The sequence below is a fragment of the Columba livia genome, chromosome 1 (genome assembly GCF_036013475.1).
Source record: "Columba livia isolate bColLiv1 breed racing homer chromosome 1, bColLiv1.pat.W.v2, whole genome shotgun sequence".
NCBI classification, from domain to species: domain Eukaryota; kingdom Metazoa; phylum Chordata; class Aves; order Columbiformes; family Columbidae; genus Columba; species Columba livia.
In genome coordinates this window covers 138903140-138921802 of record NC_088602.1, presented here as the reverse complement: position 1 = coordinate 138921802, position 18663 = coordinate 138903140, and the positions used below count along the sequence as shown (strand labels likewise).

Below are 18663 nucleotides of genomic sequence, written 5' to 3'. Positions count from 1 at the left end.
ACAGAACCATGTGTAGGAACTGAAATCTTCCTTGTCTGGAATAGGTGATTGAACTCCTGAGAAATTGGTGGAAGGGAAAGATGGGAAGGAGGAAGAAATGAAAGGACAGATTTCTTGGAGTGTGTTTTGAATGAAAGTGGTTGAACACAGAGCAGTCTCCAGGAAGGGGCTCAGGGAGGTGAACCCCGATGAGCACGAAGCAGGTCTCCTCTTTCAAAGCAAAGTACCAAGGTCTGGAGTCAGTAACACAACATAACACTCCTATTGAACACATCTGTCTAGATAATTATCAAGACATCTATCTTCTGCCCTAGGATGCTGGTTTGCAAATTTCTTCCCAAGGTGCCCCATCATACTCTTTGGATACCCTACACATGGAAACCTGGATGCCTAATTGAGATCTGCAGTAAAGCGCCTAAGAGCTGGGCATTGTACTGTGCAATACCTTCACGTGTTTGTGGATTCAATTCTAGGTACTGAGTTGTGGACACCTCATTGGTGATGTTGACAGGCTTGCTGAGAAGCAAACCTTTAGGTGTTCAGAGCGTATTAATGGTTAAGACTGAAGCACATGAGGGTTTGACTGTCTTTATGGTTTGACAGCAGCTAAAGGAGGCAGGGCAGGGGCTATCCAGATGAGAAGGTGATTTTGAACTCTTTAGCTGGAGCTAGGTTGGACAGGCACGTTGCACTTTTTCTGAAACTCAGCCTGCTAGAACCTTGGAAGATGTCCCAGCATCCAGGTTTATCAGCAAGAGAGGAACCTTTGCTGACTTTAGTGTTTATAAGGCTCATTTTACTAGCACTAATGTTAATGCAGCATCTCAAGAAGAAGAGATATTCTACTCTGATCTCTAAGATTTCCTGGCCTTGTCATGGTAAGGAAACACTGGTGTTCACTTTGGTATGCTTACAACTAAGGAAAAATAGTATGTGTAATGTATTATTATGTGTTCTGAAGTGTGTGTTTGTGTATTCACATACATATGGTATATATATGTATCTTACGTATATATTTATGAATTTATTTGTATAATAATAAATTTGCCAAATCCTGTTACTGTCCGAACAAATCAACATAAAAGATCAGCCTTTTTATTTGGATCATCAAAGAATCAATTACATTTGTAAGTGAATATTGTTGAGTTTATCACCCTCCAAAACAATTAAGGTGCTGCTATATTTCACTGTTTTCTTCTAATTAAAAGGCGGCACAATGATTTTTCACATTTGCAGTCCTAGAGCTGTGGAATACCAAAGTTAAGAATTCAAGATCCATGCTGTATTAAAGCAGTATTTCCCACTGGATTTGGTTGATGGGCAAGTAGCTCAATATTGCTGAGTAGTCTGCCTAAAAATAAATAAAGCAAGCTTATGGGATGTTCTTGGGAAAGTTATTCCTTCCTACTTGCTAACTGCTTATATTAATGGCAGAATTTTAAGATTGGTCATATTTATACACACTTTGTATGGAATTCAGGCAAAGTCTTTATGTTTCTTCCCCACGTTCTATACTCAAAGAAGTTGCTTTGGGTAAAAGAATTCAGTTAATATCGCTGAGCTGATTTAATAGCTTACGGTCTCAAAAAATGTTGGAACCATCATTCAATTTTTCTGTTCTCCTGCCTTTGTGGTTTTTGTCTTTCCCTCCCTCCCACAAGAAATGTTGCTTTTTCCCTGGCCTTTGTTCTGTTGCTTGTTGGATACTTTCCTAAGCTAACTTAACTAGCAGAAAACTTTCTTTATCTTGGTTTGCAAGCTGAATTAGCTCAGCTCGGGGCCTGACAAAAGGGACTGTGTGGCAGAGAGCAATTAGATCGTCTCAGGCTGTCACTCCCCTCATGTTTTCCAGTTATTCAGAGTGGCTGAGGAATGCATAATAAAAACTCACAGCAAGAACTGCAAAAGCAGCTCTGAGCCCTATGGGTACTAAAATGGAATGATCTTAATTTTTCAGTAGCTCCTATTAGTCTGCATGAGCCGTTCTGATATGTGAGGATTCCTAAATCATTAAGGAATGATGATCTTCTCCTCCTTTATTTTTCCTTCACCCACCATCTCTTTGCATACCCTAATCCCCACGTCCTGCAACTGGGGTAAAGCAGTAGTACTTTAGCAGCTGATGGGGCTCTGTTGAAGATTTTTTACTCATGCTTGAACTCGCTTGAGATAGAGGCTAGAATCTGCTTTCTGCGTCATGCTGTGCACACGTTTTCCCCCTTTACTCAGAAATATTTCTGCAGCCTGTGAACAGGGAATAAGTAATTTGAAGACATTAGTCATTAAAAACAGGATCAACCTGGAACAGTTTAGTAGTTCAACAGAAAATCTTTTATGAATCAGCTGAGCAAGAGACTATAGGTGTGATCACAGCTACCGTGTGTTGTTGTTGCAACTCAGTGAGACTATACTCATTTGTGCAAGAGGTGGAGATTTAATTAATTGGATACGATTTCTGAATAAATCTTCAAATCACAGAACAGGTATGCGCATGCTAATTTAGTTCACAGAGCCAAAGTTCCTTCTTCTTCTTCTTTTTTCTCTCCTCCAGAAATGTATAGTGTGATCTAATGACTGAGGGAAAATCCAGACTGTTTCCCTGGATAAAAATAACAGTACCTTAAAAAAAATGATAACCAGTAATTGATGGAAGCTGTGTTTAAGAACAGGCATTTGGCACGGCTATCCATCCTTTTGTGTAAGTAACCAGTGGGATTTCTGAACCAGGGAAAGTCATGAACTTTATTCATCACGATTTCCTTTGCCAGAATATATGCCCACAATGTGTTCAAACTGAGTTTGTATTTTTGAGTTTATCCTGATGGGAATGTGCAAGTGGCAAGAAGTAGAGATAGCGGTCTGAAAAATCTGAGAGCCATGGTAAAAGCAGAGATAAATTAGGTGGTGCTCTGAAAAACCGAAGAGCCACGGTGAAAGCAGAAAATTGTTTGCCTTATCTCTGCATATACTCCTCTGATACCCTGGTGAGCTTTGATAACTCTGTGGGTTTCCTTGCAAATGAGCGGTGGTGAAAGGGATGAGTATAAATACCTCAGAAGCAATTAGGAGTTTGGTCACATCATGTTTTTCAGAGCAGGTTTGGAATTTAAGGTGGTACCTTGTCTCCTGCTCCTTGTTGCTGCCCTGGTACTGGGCCTTGTGAGGGGCAGGGGGAGCAGTTGTCGGCTGTTTCAATGCAAAAGCATCTGGCATGGTTTCTGTTGTTGTTAATTGGCTGTGATGGCGCTGGGTTTAAATGGTATTTCTAGTGCCCAAAGAAAGGATGGTTTCAAAAACACTGGTATTTTAAAAAATCAACAGGGCTTGTGTTTCTGATTGTCTACTTTATAACAATAGTAAATGTGCATACAAGAGTGTGATCAATGAATTCTGAGTAGAGAGACAGGAAGTGGGTAAAACAAATCCTTTTAAAAGCTGGAAGAGAAATCTTTACATTTCCATGAAATACTAATTAAATTAGTTTACACAAAATATGCGTCTGAAGTGCAGTCTCTTTGGGACGCAATGTGAGTGTGAAATTGAAACATGCCATAATTTCACCAGATTATTAGAAATACAATGCATAGTGATTTCACCATATTTTGAAAATGAAGAATGATTTCCACAGATTTTGGTTGAAGTTAAAGTCTAGAAGGAGAGAAAAAATATGTATGCAAACATATTATGCAGGAACCTCCAAGTTATATTTGAGTGCACAGTGCTTTTACTGGTGGACTGTATGGAAAAAATAATAGCATTCGGATGTTTAGGTTAGCTAGAGGACAGCAACTATCCTGGATTATTGAGGTAAGGTGCAGCGAGTTTTTAGTCAAATGAACTTGAAGGTTGCGTATAGTGCTTGGCATTTATATAAAGCAAGCTCAAGGTTGAATGCAGCATTCAAGTTGTAAAATGGATGTAGAATGGGTAAAAAAACCTGCAATTACTTCAGTGACGATCCATTCAGGTTAAGAATTTTCATCTTTGCTGTTGCCATAGCAATCTGTTCCCCTGTCACTACCACATTAAAAATCCATTCTGTAAAACTGTTGTTGCCAATATTGAACACATAACAGACAAAAACATTTTTGTAATAGCTTAGGTGTCTTATTTGCAACACGAAGACCTAGATCTCAGAGAGATGCATATGTACTTTAAAAAGAAAAAGATTAGTATTTCTATAATGCATTGTAGGAACACAATATTTGTGCTGCAGTATTGATGTCAGTATAAAATAGTTTGCAAATAATACAGCAATGCAGTGTCAGTTGAACTCAAATAATTGAACTGTTCTGCTAAGATATAACAAACCCATATGTTCCTGAGTTAAATATTTATTTTGGTAGCATGCTGTAGTGAACGGCTTTTGAAACTATGTGGCTGTTTAACCTTCTCCTACTCACTGAGTCCAATTCTCTTCAGTGATTGACCTCAGTGATTTTGTCTGTACTGGTGTAATTCTGCAGTGGGAGGAGAGTTGTGTTCCCTAACAGTTTTATGTTTGTGATCTAACCCTGAATTGCTCATGTACCCAAGCTCAACAATGAGTTTGTACCAATAGTGAATTGTAACAGGTCTTTAAGCTTTTTTGAATACATCCCAATGCAGGGACGAGGGGGATGAAGAGGGAGGGAAGTAATTTGTAATTCAAAGCAAACATAGCAGTGGTCTGACAAATGTATTTACCCAAACAGAGTAAAATGTAAATACCTTCCAATAAAGCAGAGATACATATCTGTAGATTCATATAGATGTGTGAGTATTAATTCAGGGCTGAAATGCAGAAGTTTACTGAAATCATAAATGTGTGTAAATCATGGATTTAAAAACTCAGGCATTGACTGAAGAAGCTGTAAGATAATGGACAGTAGAAAACAGAATGTATGGCCCTTAGTCTGATCATCGACAATGTAAATCTCATCCTTGTTTTTACCTCAACATCCTTTTGTCATTAACCATCGCTAGCCTTCATCTTTTGAATTCTTATTCTCTGTCCATACCATACTTCTTTCTTTCACTTTTTATGTCTTCTACTTGCTGCTATCCCAATAATTTTATCCCTTAGTGCTCTTTGAGAGCCTTCATCCAGTGATGATGTTGATCCACCAGAAGCAGCAGAGAAGGAGAAAATATAGCCAATAGTTGCAATGCTATTGGATATTAATAGAACAACTGAAGGTGAGAAGTGATTTTCTTTTTTAATTGCTCTTGGCAATATCTCCCAAGTTTTTTATTTTCTTTTGGTTGCATGGGAGGAACTTCTTTTATTGTCTTTTAATGCAACAGTGTCCTCCTGTTTTGGGGCTTTTGGGTTGGTTTTCTGTTTTCAAATTCTCATAGTTATGATTTTCTTAGTGAGTAAATTGACCGCTTAAAAGACGATTTAATTTGCTTCTCTTCCCGTTTTTGTGATTCGAAATGTGACCCTTTGGAGCACGCTACTGGATGACATTTATCCAAGAGCTGAGATTGCGGGTCACCTACACAGTGGACCTGCTGTGGTTCCTATCTGAGGGCATCTGTGGATTGCTCAAGCAAAAAAAGGTGACCCTGACATGCCAGATACCTGTCTGCTCTGTATAGGTCACTGAAGATAGGGCTTTGGAAGGGGTTTGTGTTGCAGCCATATGTGTTCATTAGCCATTAACTCCTACAATGGGTGCTGCAGTGGCTGAGGTTCCTGTTCCAGTCCAAGACTGGGGCTGATGCTTGAGGCAGGAGTTAACAAGGGGTCATGGGCTCCCAGATGCTGGACTGGGATAATAAGTGCTGCTGGATGTAAAGTTTGTTGAATTATAGACAGCAGGAAATACAGCTTGCAAATTTGTTTATATTTGAATAAAGTTCTCGGTGTAAAGACAGTAAATCTGGCTCAAATGTATCCAATCAAATCAAAACAGTTCTGAGGCAAACTGAAACTTTGCTCTTCACTTTCCCCCCCTCACTGCACATTTCAGTGCTCTCACCACATTGCAGGTGTTTCAAGGGGTCACCAGGAAAGCCCAAATAGACTTAGATAGAGGAGAGATTTGGAGTTATCTTTGACTTTTATGGACCTTTTTTATTAAAATGCTTAGAGCTGTAAATGTAGTAATAAGAAACTCATTTATCTTGACAAAAGTGCTGCCATAAACTATTCAGAACTCATAAAATAACCTTTAAAATTATTGTTTCTGCTGGTACCGATAAATTCATACAAAGTGCTTAAAGGTCAGGCATTGCCAGAAAAATGTCTTTTCAGCTTGTTAATTAAAGGTTTATAAAAATGTGCACCAGCTTGCTCTTTGGACAAACTGGAAAAAAGGAAGGACTGAAAAAAAGCCCCACATGGATAAAAATCATAGTGTGGAATTAGTGAGTGACGAGTCTTTGATCCACCAGGCTTACCGTGGCAAGCCTGGACAGTTTGTGTGTGAAAACAGGTGACGCTACTAACAGGAGGAGAAAAAGTTTATTTCCCTTTTTAGAAGGGAGGTATTTTGATTATTTGCCTCTCGCAGCCCGTGGGCATGAGCTGAGGGCACAGCTAGAACTGAAGTCTTAAGGTGAGTGTGGGCAGTATTTGTCCTGTCATAGCTTGAGCCATGGGGTGTTTGTCCAGTTCTCATTGCCTGGCCAAGAACATCAGATAAGGACGTTTGCTTTTTGTTTGCCAGGCAAGTGGTTTTATCTGCTTGGTTATTTACCACTTAAACTGGAACAAAGCTGTGCTCTGAAATGCGCTGAAAAATGTACCCAACCATCCATTCTAGCACCTGCTCCTCCTTCATTGCACAGACCACAACTGCGCTTCTCCCTGTTTTATACTTCACCTGTTCCACCCATCATCATGGACACACCCTGGTCTGATCATTAAAATCTGACCTAAAAGTTAGATGACTCGGATGGGACTCTACATCAACAGATGGTATGAGGTTAATCGATCACATGGATTAGACACTGGAAATAAGAAGCCTGGCTTACATTTCCACGTGCACAACAGTCTAGCCCTGGCAATATTGTTTTACCCCTAAATCTCGATTTTTTTTCATCACTAAAACAGAGACAATAATACTGACCTAGGTGAAATACCCTAAGATAACAGATGAAATGTGTTACAGGAAAAGTATAGAGGTTTCTGTCATTGAATTCTGCTGATACAACAGCTTGAACTATTTATTGCTCAAGCTGGGAAACAATAACAAAACAATGTAAATAGTGAAAAGTAAAATAGATTCCTGCGTATCTCTCTGTCTGAAGATACTATAGTGCTATTATTAATGTGAGATTAAAGTTTAGAATTTTCCCTTGGCCATATGATTTTTATACTGAGATTGTTTCCTTGAATATTAAATAACAGATCCTTACTATAAAAATATTTGTAAACACGAGGCTGCATCTTTGTCACTAAAAATTTCATAACCTGAGAATGCCATAATGCGTTTTTGTTCTCTCGGGATTGCTGCAGAACTCCAACTTCAGGAAAATAAATCTGAATAATTTTTTGAGAGAGCAGGTGACAGATAGTTCATTTCTCTGATGCCCACAGACAATACATCCTTGCTTTGTCTTCAACTGGAGCTAAGAGAACAGTGCAGAGTAGTTTCTGGGGGTTTCTTGTTGCTTCTGTTGTTCCCATACATTTGGAGCCATGGCTCAGTGTTTTGAAACATAAAAGGCAATTGGCCCAACGGTGTAGCCAGAGGCTGAAGTGAGCTCTTTCTTCACAGGACAGAGGCATTCTTTTCTAGAAAGGGTTAGTTAGTTAGTTTGTTTGTTTTTTTCCTTGCGATTGATATTTGAACTAGTACAAGAGCTTTGTTATTCACACAAGGAGTTTTTGTGCATCCTACCAATTGATAACTGTATCTCATCTTCTGAGAAGTTGATTCTTATCTTTATAGTCAATTCTCACTTTCACTCATTGTCGGCACTTCAGATTTCAATATGTCATATTCTGTTGGCCACTTTGAAAATCCTTACAAATCCACTTGCATCTGTAGGAATAGGAATATTAGAATGTATATTTTCAAGGTCAGGGGTAGCTAATATAAAATTATGAGAGGTGCAGCCATACTTTAAGCATGACCTTCCAGAAGGAAAACCTCCATGTTTTAACTTTTTATGGAGGGTATATGTACAGCCCAGGAGAAGTTGTGGTGCTCCTCGTGTTTCCAGGGAAAACTCAGACGTCACTGCATTGTGAAAGAAATCTCATTCTATTTATAAACAGTGTTGGGATGGAGGGAAAATATACATTATATTTGTGATCAACTTTCAGTTCCTCTAGTGTGGGTTGGAAAGTTAATTTCGGTATTCGCCTTAAAAAGCAAAACAACTGGCCTGAGTTAACTTTAGTTCTTGCTAATATAAAGCGGGAAGTTGTGATGTGTCTAATAAGTGGCAATAGCAGAAGGTGGCAGCTCAAGTTCTTCTCTCCAGACTGCAGGAATTCATCACATTGTCCTTCCCAGTGGGCGAGGCTGTGATATGGTAGAAGGGGCAAATAAGTCATTTGTTCAGATATAGTATCCTTCTGGTTGGTTTTATTCCATGCGTCACCCTACAGGGATAACTGCAGTGGAAAAACCTGCTTTTCTTCCTCACTCTGGTACCAATACCTTCACTTCTGCAAGAAGGTGTGACTTGTTCTGGAATCCCTAGGTAGAAATGCTGCTTTCTCAGCCCTACCCCTTCATCTCCGCTCATAGCTCAAGACAGTATTTTAGTGGAGTATGTTTTTCCATGCATAGTCCAGGGTACTGATAGTTCACGAGCACTCAGGAAATATTGTCTTCCGTGTTTGTAAGTGTGTAGCCCTCTTTGTTGTTTAACTCGGGCAAATCTTATGCAAATTTGAATCTTTGCTGAATATATAACATGACACCCCCAAATGTCTCCAAGAGGAGCAGCAGAGTTAAAAATATAAACACTGTAGGAGAAGTTAATTAAAAATATTATGCATGATAATGCATGGAATTCTTATCAAACACTGTTGTTAGAATGAAATAGATTGTTTTACCACTCTGTTGTTGAGGTTTGAGCAGAATGCGTCGGCGTGGGCCTGACACAGTGTTGCTTTCCTTGAGCTGATTACCTTATAGTTTCCTTTCTGTTGATGAATTTCATTACCAGACTGGTGTAATATTAGCATATTTTATCCTACTGGCTGTGATCTGTCACTTTTGTTTCAAGGAGAGTTAAATTTAGAGAAATTCAGTCTGTTTTTCTTTCCTTAGCCATTTCTAGCAGCCCGATAAGTTTTTGTGATCAGTGACTAAGTGTCTCTTGCTGTTACAGTGAGAGTCATCTTCTTGCTTAGATTGCCGTGTCATCCCAGCAGCAATTAAGAAATGTTAGATAGAAATTATAAAACCTTACCCTGAGAATATGGGCCAGTTAACCAAAATATGAACTGTGATCAAGGGTGAAGAAATGAAAGAGGTTGAAGGCAAAAAGTTGGCAATGTGTTCTTTAGACCTATGGCCCAATCTTAAATTTACAAGCTACCTGTCCTTTTTAATGGAGAAAATAAAGTTCATATTATTTGCAACATCTCAGATGCAGTATTTTAGGAGCCTCTGTGGGTGAGGCTTGAAAAAGGGGTGCTGTTTAGACCATCTATAACAGAATTCATAAATGTACATCTATAGATAACTGTATCACTATAGATAGATGAAAAGTCAGCAGAGGATTGGGGCTAAACAGACACAGTTTGTTGTTTGTTTTTTTTTTTTGGTGGGGAAACTTGTCTGTACTTGACTCTGTATTACAAGAAACATATGTAGCTTACTCTTGGTATCCAACTGTATTCATAATGGTTGAAGGTAATACTGGGTTAACACATATCATTCCTCCATCTGTGAAGTAAAACTTATGTAGAATACAGCAATATATTTGCTCATAGAAAGAGCTACCTCAAATATTTTAAATAAGCTTTCAACAAAATTGTTGTACAACTAAGAGAAGGATGAGGAGGCAAAATAAACGTTGGTAGTAATAGGTGCTGCACTGACCCACATGGATGTTGTTTCAGCTGAATGTTAGGTTACAGTGTGCTATAGTAGATTTATAGGTAGCTTTTGGTTTTAATAATTCATTATTTACTATTTACTAAGACACAGTGGACTTCTCTTGTGATCCTGGCTACCATGAAATGCATCATCTTGCCAATGCACATGTTGAAGTTTCACTGTGGTACGTTTCACCTTTCTGTTTTTTGAAAACAAGCTGGTGCCTAGAGAGCCTTCAAGCCATGGCAGCACACTTGTATTTCCTTTGTGTACCAAAAAATCTTCACAACAATGAGATGTATCCTTTGCACTCAGAATTACCAAATGCATTAAGGAGACAGTAGGCTTTAGTTAGCAGTGCTTTGTACAGAAGGTTAGAGAGAAGGAAGGGTCTCTGGCTCTTTAGCAGGCGAGCTTCAATGGACTGGTGTATTAAGCCCTTCCATCATGAATTGGGAAGAGACAAAGCAAAGAGCTGGAAGGGAACCACTGGGTCAGGCAGACTCTATCTGGGGAAGCTGTGCAAGTGTTTTAAGCTGTGTTCAACTGTTTTTCTTCCAACAGACTTTGGGAACAATCACTGCAGTGCCCATTAAGGTTCCTCAGGTCAGCTCCTTGCAGAGGTTGGCAGGACAAGGACCAGCAGTGCTACCTCAGGTACAAAACACGGTTCCAAAGGTGGTGGTGGTGGTGGGGGATGGTTTGCTGAATTAATTTTGCTGAATGAAGACTCACCTTCAGTGAGCTGAAGAGCAGAGTTGTGGTTTTCTCCAGTTCGTGAAAATGAGATAAATCAATTTTCTTCTGGGAGCATACTGTTAGTACAATGGAAAGCTATAAAAAATCTTGTAGATTCATTGTGGAAGAACAAAGCACATATGGCACACTGTAAATTTGTGTTTTATAAGATGAATCACAAGTCACAGAAGTGAAAATCTGCAATTATTTAATTAAAAAAAGTGTACAAGTATCAACCTTTCTGATAAAGATTTAGCTTCACACATTCTTTTACTAACTTACTTGCCGGATCCCTGTCTACCCCACTATAAAGTTTGGGCCCGACTAACCCAGGTGCCAGACTGAAACAGGATTGGCTGGGTAGGAGTGAAAGGAGAGTTACACTCGCAGATTTTTAAAATTCTGTCAAAATGTGTTTTCTTTTCTGAATATCCATTACTGTTTCCCTAACCACACTTTATTCCCAGTTTCAACCAGCTTTCTCAAAATTTTGGATGTAGTTTTCAACAAGTGTTTTGCTGCAGTTCTGTGGTTTGCTTTTCACACTCATTATCATTAAGCATAAATATATTTCTCCATGTGTGGTATTGACGTCAATGCTGGGCATTCCTATTGTTCCTTTATTTTTTTCCTAATATTTTCTTAGTGGCAGAATCTAGTAGAAGATCTGTGAGCTACATCTGCCTGGAGGAAGGAGTATTTCCAAGATAGACTTCTTAAATTCCCTCTTTAAATTACATTTTGTGGAAGGCAAAGTTGTGAATATAAAGGAAGGTTACAGTTTTCTTATCAAGTTCAAGACTTTCCTTTTCATTTGTTCTTACAGCATAATAACACATTGATTTCTGCCATTTTGGGGCGTCAAAGATGAGCAGATTGCTCCTGAAAATAGATGAGGTTCAAGAGCAGCTGATAGACCTGTAACAGGAGCTTAAATTATCATTAAGGTTATGTTTCAGCAATGATGATGGCATTGCAAATGCTGCATTTAGAGAAGCAACAATGTTCTATACTTTTGTTGAGTCGAAAAATTCTTGTTCAGTGTTAGATTCAATTTTGAAGAATTGGAAAAAGTGGAGGAGTCTGATTTCCTCAACTCTTTGAAAATAACACGTAGTTTCTGTCTTGCTGTTTAGCTTATGGCAAAATGAGATTCAGGTTAGACATGAGAAAGAAATTTTTTACAATGAGGGTGACATTAATAAAATACTGGCCCAGGTTGCCCAGAGAGGTGGTCGATGCCCCATCCCTGGAGACTTTCCAGACCAGGCTGGACGGGGCTCTGATCTAGTTGAAGTCTCTGCTTGTTGCATGGGGGGATGGACTAGATGAGCTTTAAAGGTCCCTTCCAACCCAAGCTGTTGTATGATTCTATGATTCTAGTATTTTTGTTTGTATTTCACTTTGTTTCACTCCTTTCCTAGCACAGCCTTCAATTTCAGACCTGTTTTTGCAATTGTACTTAATACTAATGAAACACCAACCCTTCCTCAGCAGCCCTGAGCCATAGTTCACTAAATTTTCTATTTCATGTAGATAGCATGAGAAGTAACTACATAGCAATCTCATTTCTGTCAAAACTAAAAATGAAGTAGGCAGTAATATATAGGACCACATTATCAGAAGTACATCTTACGTTCTGAGGTTTTTCTGACTTTTCAGAGGCCAATACATTCTCCTTCAGCAACAGCCTGCCCCTTTTACAGGCTGTGTCTTCTTTTGCAGTTCATCATGGTCTATATATTCCTCTGCCACTCAAAGCTTATGGAGAACTCTAAAATTTCCATCTTGTTTCATAGTGGGGAACGTCCTCCACCCATCAAATCTTTCTGCTTGATGTCTTAAGAGAGGTCAGGTTTTCATCTACAAGTGCAAACTTTGGCTTCCAACTAAATAGTCAAATGCCTTCAAAATACATTTAATATAGCCGTAAATCAGAGTGATGTAAAGCAGTGATTCCCCAGCTATGGCTAGATACAGGTCATCTGTAAGTGAGCAGCAGCACCATATCACTGTGAAAGCTCTCGTCGTAACTGTAGGTGAGTGCATAGTCATCTCTGGCAAATAGGATTGATAGGAATCTAGGGTCCAGGAGAACTGGAAAATTCATAAGGAAATATAAAAATGCCAGGAAGCAAGGCCATGTAATACTATGAAGTTATTATGCTAAAGAACATCTCTTCCCTCTTCTCCCTCATAGCTCTGAGAAAACAAGTGCCAAATCAGACATTATTTTTGAAATTAAGGGATGTATAGTATCTTCTAGGAGGGGCTGGAAAATGTGCAGAATTAAATCCTATCACAGTCCATGTCCTCTCAGCTATTATTTATCAGACTTGGTTACAGAGCATATGGGCTACTATCCTCCTTTTGTCCCCCCTGGCTGACATGCATGGCTCCTGTACCTTGCTCTGAACTAGTGGCACAATCCTACGGTTGTAGGTCTCACTTTCTAAGAGGCAGCCTTACTGCTGTCTCACAAGCATACTAACAAGCAGGGTCCCACTGAGTTTGGCATCTGCTAAAACCTTTACTCTGGGTGCCCACATAGCAGCAAATGAAAGGGACAGCTTTTTCAAAACAAAACAACATTCATCACTCCTCTACTAGGAAGTTGATAGTATTTTGCACAAATAATTAAAGCAGTACAGGGTCCATACTCATGCATATTAGCTATAGTTGAATCTTGTTCTGTTCCCCAACCTTCTTTTATGTGAAGTTCAGCTTTAACAGTGAATTGTGTAGAGCGCTAGTAGCAATGAAACCATAGCAGCAAAGGCTTCAATGAGCCCACCTGCATGCCTGCCTACTTACTCAAGCAGCTGAGTTGAGATGTAGTTTCATAGAGTCATTGAATAGTTTGAGTTGGAAGGGACCTTCAAAGGGCATCTAGCCCAACACCCCTACAATGAGGAGGGACATCTTCAACTAGATCAGGTTGCTCAGAGCCCCATCCAGCCTGGCCTTGAATGTCTCTGGGAATGGGGCACCTATCACCTCTCTGGGCAACCTGGGCCAGTATCTTACTAACCTCATTGTAAAAAATTTCTTTCTCATGTCTAACTTGAATCTCCCCTCTTCAAGTTTAAAACCATTACCCCTTGTCCTGTCGTAATATGCCCTTCTAAAAAGTCTGTCCCTGTCTGTCTTATAGGCCCCTTTTAAGTACTGAAAGGCCACAATAAGGTCTCCCTGGAGCCTTTTCTTCTCCAGGCTGAACAACCTCAACTCTCTCAGCCTGTCCTCACAGCAGAGCTGTTCCAGCCCTCTGATCATCTTGGTGACCTCCTCTGGCCCCTCTCCAACAGGTCCATGTCTTTCCTGTGCTGAGGGCTCCAGAGCTGGACACAGAACTCCAGGTGGGTCTCACCAGAGCAGAGCAGAGGGGCAGAATCACCTCCCTCGCTCCTTTTGGTGCAGCCCAAGATACAATTGACCTTCTGGGCTGCAAGTGCACATTGCTGGCTCATGTCCAATCTTTGATCCACCAGTACCCCAAGTCCTTCTCCACAGGGCTGCTCCCCATCCCTTCATCCCCCCAGCCTGTATTGACACCCGGGGTTGTGCCAGTACAGTGGCAGGCACAGTGACAATCACCTAAGGCGGCTTGATCATGTCCATACATGCTGCTGCCTCTCTTCCTGTCTATGGAGGAGTAGAAGGCCTGGACAAATCTTTTTTGGGATCCCTGCCATGTTAGGAGCCTACTTGTCTTGAGTTGCCCTCTGGAAGGGGCTTCACTCTTAGCCAGGCAGATGGCACTGCTGCTCCAGGTGCATGTAGAGGAGTGTGATTAATCCAGCTGAGCGTCTGCATTCTTGACAGCATGATTGCTGCCTGACGTCCTCTTTTGGCCAGTCTCGTCATCTCTTTGGGACTTCAGACTCCCTTTAGATTTAGATACAGGCATGAGAAGAATAAATATTGCCAGACTGCTGGAAAGAAACTGAGGACTCCTCCATTTAAGGGCTCCACATTACATCCAAAGGAGTTTTATATTTTTGCTGCTTTAATTTATCGTTATCTGGACTGGCTGTTTTGATTTAGCTCTATGCAGTCAGGCAGGAAAACACCACACAAGTAAACTGAGGCACTTAACAATACTTATGTAAAATAATACATACAGCGTTCTCATTTTCCACATTTCTACAGATACTTGTCGTTTGTTTTGTTCATTTGAATGGGTTTATGATATGACCCCCTGGGAGCTCTTCCATATGGGGAATGAAGCTTCAAAATCTGCGCATTCACAAACGGCAGCAAAATTCCATCACTTATTGCAGAACCGCTATTAAATGGTGAGCAAACAAACATTAATTACAAGTTCATTGCACAAGACAAACAATATTTCTTTAGGCATTCATTATTTGCCAAAACAAGCCTCTTTGGCAGATTTCTTTTTTAATATATATTTTTCTGCTTTTTTCTTTTTTCTTTTTTTTTCTTTCTTTTTACAGAATATGAAGTTATTTTTGCTTTCATCAAATAAATAAAATTTCTGCTATGAGCTGTGATGTGTAGGAAGTTAATTCCAGGTAGGCTTTATGTTCTTACTTTGGCCTTTGAGGTTTCCAGCTGGGTGAGATGTTTTGAAACTTCAGACTGTCCTCTGCACTCTGAGAAGCAAATCCTGGAGGTCCTCTACTCAAACACTCTTGAGCTGTTCCTCTGCTTTATGTGACCCATCAAATGTAAGGAAGGGGTGGCCTTATATCAGATTGGGACTCCAATTTCCAGCTGCAGATTGTCTATTTTTAACTGGTTTACAGTAAAATTTAAGTCTCACTGTAGACACCCGAAGGCATATGGGAAATCTTACTTTCTGTTCTTCGAATGGGAGATTTTAAATGAAATTAAGATATTAAAATAAACCTCTGATTTTTTTTGTCAGTAATTTGGGCCCAATCCAATTCTTGTTCAAATTAATGGAGAGACTGTGATGTTTTGAATAGCGGTTAAATCAGATTGTAATGCTGTTTCCCTGACCTATTTTTCCTGTCCTGGTTGAAGGGAGGGCTTAAGATGGCTTTGCTCATGACACTCCTGATTAGAGCAGAGAGTCATGTAGCAGACACCTGTGGTAGAACTATCACCCAGGTTAGCTGAGAGAAGAAACAGGTGCACATAACCACTTTAGATGAAATGTTTATGTTTTTCAGTTGACTCTAGCAGTTCTGCTGTCAAGTGCTGCTTATTTTTTATCTTCTGGAGTGATTTTAATATTCATAATTCAGTAAGGTCTGAATTTGGTAACTGGGCTGCTTTGGGATAGGGACTGTTTTGTTACTGTGTGTTTGTTCATCACTGGATACCTTGTGAGCCCAGCTAAAGAATGCGGTCTTGAGATGTTCCCAAAACTTAACTGCATGTCCTCATTTCAAAAATTTCTTGTCATAGTTCTCACAAGCACATTTCCACTGATAGCTGCTGCTTCTCTTTATGTGTGTACCAAAACCAACCACTACTCCTGGCTTCCCCTGGTGACAGGGCTTCAGGAAGATTTCTTGAAAAGACAATGACTCCTATAGACAGAACCCAAGCTGTGTGATGCCACTGTGTACTGTAGAAGAAATGTGTTAACAGATTGGTCTGTGGCAAAGCTCCTCTCTGTTTGCATCTTGGAAGTCTAACAAAAAAAAATATGTGTAAGGTGTTAAGACTGTGCATAGCCATTAGAAAATGAAAAAATATTACTAAATGCAAGTCAGCCTTTTGAGAAACTGGAAATGCAGCTAGTAGGTACGCACGTTTGTATAAAAAGTTATACGGAATTGTGCAGTGGACAGACAAGAGCACTTAATTGTTTGTTTAAGTATGGAATAATTGAATTGAGTAAAGTTGTTATTACAATACCAGGAGAGAAAAGGACTCTAATCCCCTAAGGGATGTCACATACCTTTCTGGTATATAACCCTCAGCACTTCCAGGGGGATATGTTGGAATGCTAGTGGAAGAGAAGAGAGGTAATCTAATTCAAGGTAACTTAATCAGCATGGTATATGACCAAGCTAAGGGTTTTGCAACAGTATTTAATATTCATTGACTGTATGCATGCAGAAAACAGGAACAAAATTGCTTTTTCAAAGAAAGCTTTGCAGAAGCCTGGCTGAAAATGTAGTCCTTAACAAATGCAGTTGTTAATCTGTTTTATTCTACATAAGCTTTTCTACTGTGCTTGTCACTGTATTTGGAGCACCTTCCAGTAATGAGTTAAGCACAAAGATTAACATCTGTTGTAAGCTATTTCTTCTCTCATCCTTCCCTTTGGGAAGCAGCATGTGCAGCTGAGAGTTCTGGTTAGGGATCCTTTTTAGCAGTTTGCTTATTTTTAATAGGCGTGCTACTGTTAATTGTATGCCACTGTATATTTCTGTCAGAGGAGCATAACATAGAAAATGTTTATTGTAGAAAGTGATTAGGTTTGTGCCCTTAATTTGTAGAGAAGAAGGCTGAGATGCCTGTATATATGAGCATCAGCCTTGCCGTAGACACGTGCTGCACCAGACATGTGGCCACTGTGGCATTTCATACTGACTCTTTAAAGGGAGAGCTTTGAAAATTGGGATGAAAACACAGACTTTATTGAAAAGTCTGTGGGAATCTCAGTTATGCACTAGTGGGTAGGTTTGAGAGGTAGCCTGTGTTGCTGAGAGAGGCATGAGTTTGTTGGGGCCTGTGGAGTCCTCCATGGTAGGTATGTTACCCTGCTGTAGTTTAGCTGGGACAGATGAAGGTATGACTAAGGTGGTGCAATAAGAACTGTTCCTTGTGGATGGTGGTGTGACAGAGATGGGCACTGATGAGAAATCCAGTCTTCTACAGTATGGGCAAAGATGAATGCATGTGGTGTTTCAAGGGGGACTATACCCAGGTGCAAATTTTCCATAGTACCTCCTGCTGTTACCTCTGCCTGTCTGAGTTTCAGAGTCAGTTGACCTTAATGAGAGAACTGATCCAGACTGGTGCGGAAGGAGAAGCAGAACTGGCTGTTGCTGATGCTCAGGTCTTTCAGATCTGATCAGTGTCTTGAACATTTTGAAAAGGACCTGGAAAGACTGATTTCCATGAAATCTGCAGATTTCATGATTTCATGATTTCATGATTTCCATGAAGTCTGCAAGTAAGAGCCTAAGGTATCCATACAACCTCCAGGAAAGATTCAAGCCATTTTAACAGCTGATATGGTACCTTTTCCCCAGGTGAAAACTCTTGTGTTTCTCCATGTTGAATGCATCATCAGGAAGATGAGAAGAAATGCCCCCCCTCTCCACTGATGCCATTTGCAGCTGTGCTTCAGGTTCATGTCTGGCTTGTGTCTGGACTCTGTTGTGTCTCTGAGTATCCCTGCCAGTTGTACAAGCTTGCTGTAGACCTCTGGCTCAAACAGGCAAATAAAAAGGTTTTCTCTGCGGTACCTCAGCAGAAGTTTGGAGGAATTCTCTGCACTTTTTCCTATCCCTAAAACCTTCATTCTCATCTGATTGTCTGAGCTTTTTGTGTGTTTCCATCTTGCTCAGTCTGTCAGCAAATGGGAATTATTTTTCCATTACTGTTATTATTATATTGTCTCTCAAGTTTTTTGGTTATGGCTATCAAATAAAGCCACTCAAATAATTATAATGTGCCTTTATTGTTGTCTGGAAGCAGGAAAGACTCTTGAAGTGATGGATAGTACAAAGCAGTGACATCCATCATCTTTAAAGTGACATCAGAAGTTGAGTCCAGTGAATGCCCAGCTGCATGGTGTAGTCCAGAACTTGCCTATGAAAGTATACGGACAGGAGAAAAGCAGACAGATGTTCGCTTGTTTGTGCTTAAAGGCTTTGTGGACTCTTTATATTGAAATAAGTTAATCATAGATGAGTATCCGTGAGAGAAGCAAGCTGACTTGTAATGCTGAAAAGAGTAGAAATGGAAGTAAGTTATTGACTGG

At 39.9% G+C, this 18663-nt stretch overlaps 1 protein-coding gene across 6 annotated transcripts in view; it reads left to right on the top strand.

Moving 5' to 3' along the window:
* Positions 1-18663, top strand: part of PHF21B (PHD finger protein 21B) — a 165762-nt gene that overhangs the window by 112165 nt on the left and 34934 nt on the right. For all 6 annotated transcript variants that reach the window (XR_010466695.1, XM_065032968.1, XM_013369395.3 and 3 more), the window contains one exon: positions 10557-10649. Coding sequence is in view for 5 of the 6 variants with exons in the window: in XM_065032968.1 (XP_064889040.1) it covers positions 10557-10649 (93 nt within the window). In the remaining variant the exon portion in view is untranslated. The remainder of the gene's footprint in view (positions 1-10556; positions 10650-18663) is intronic.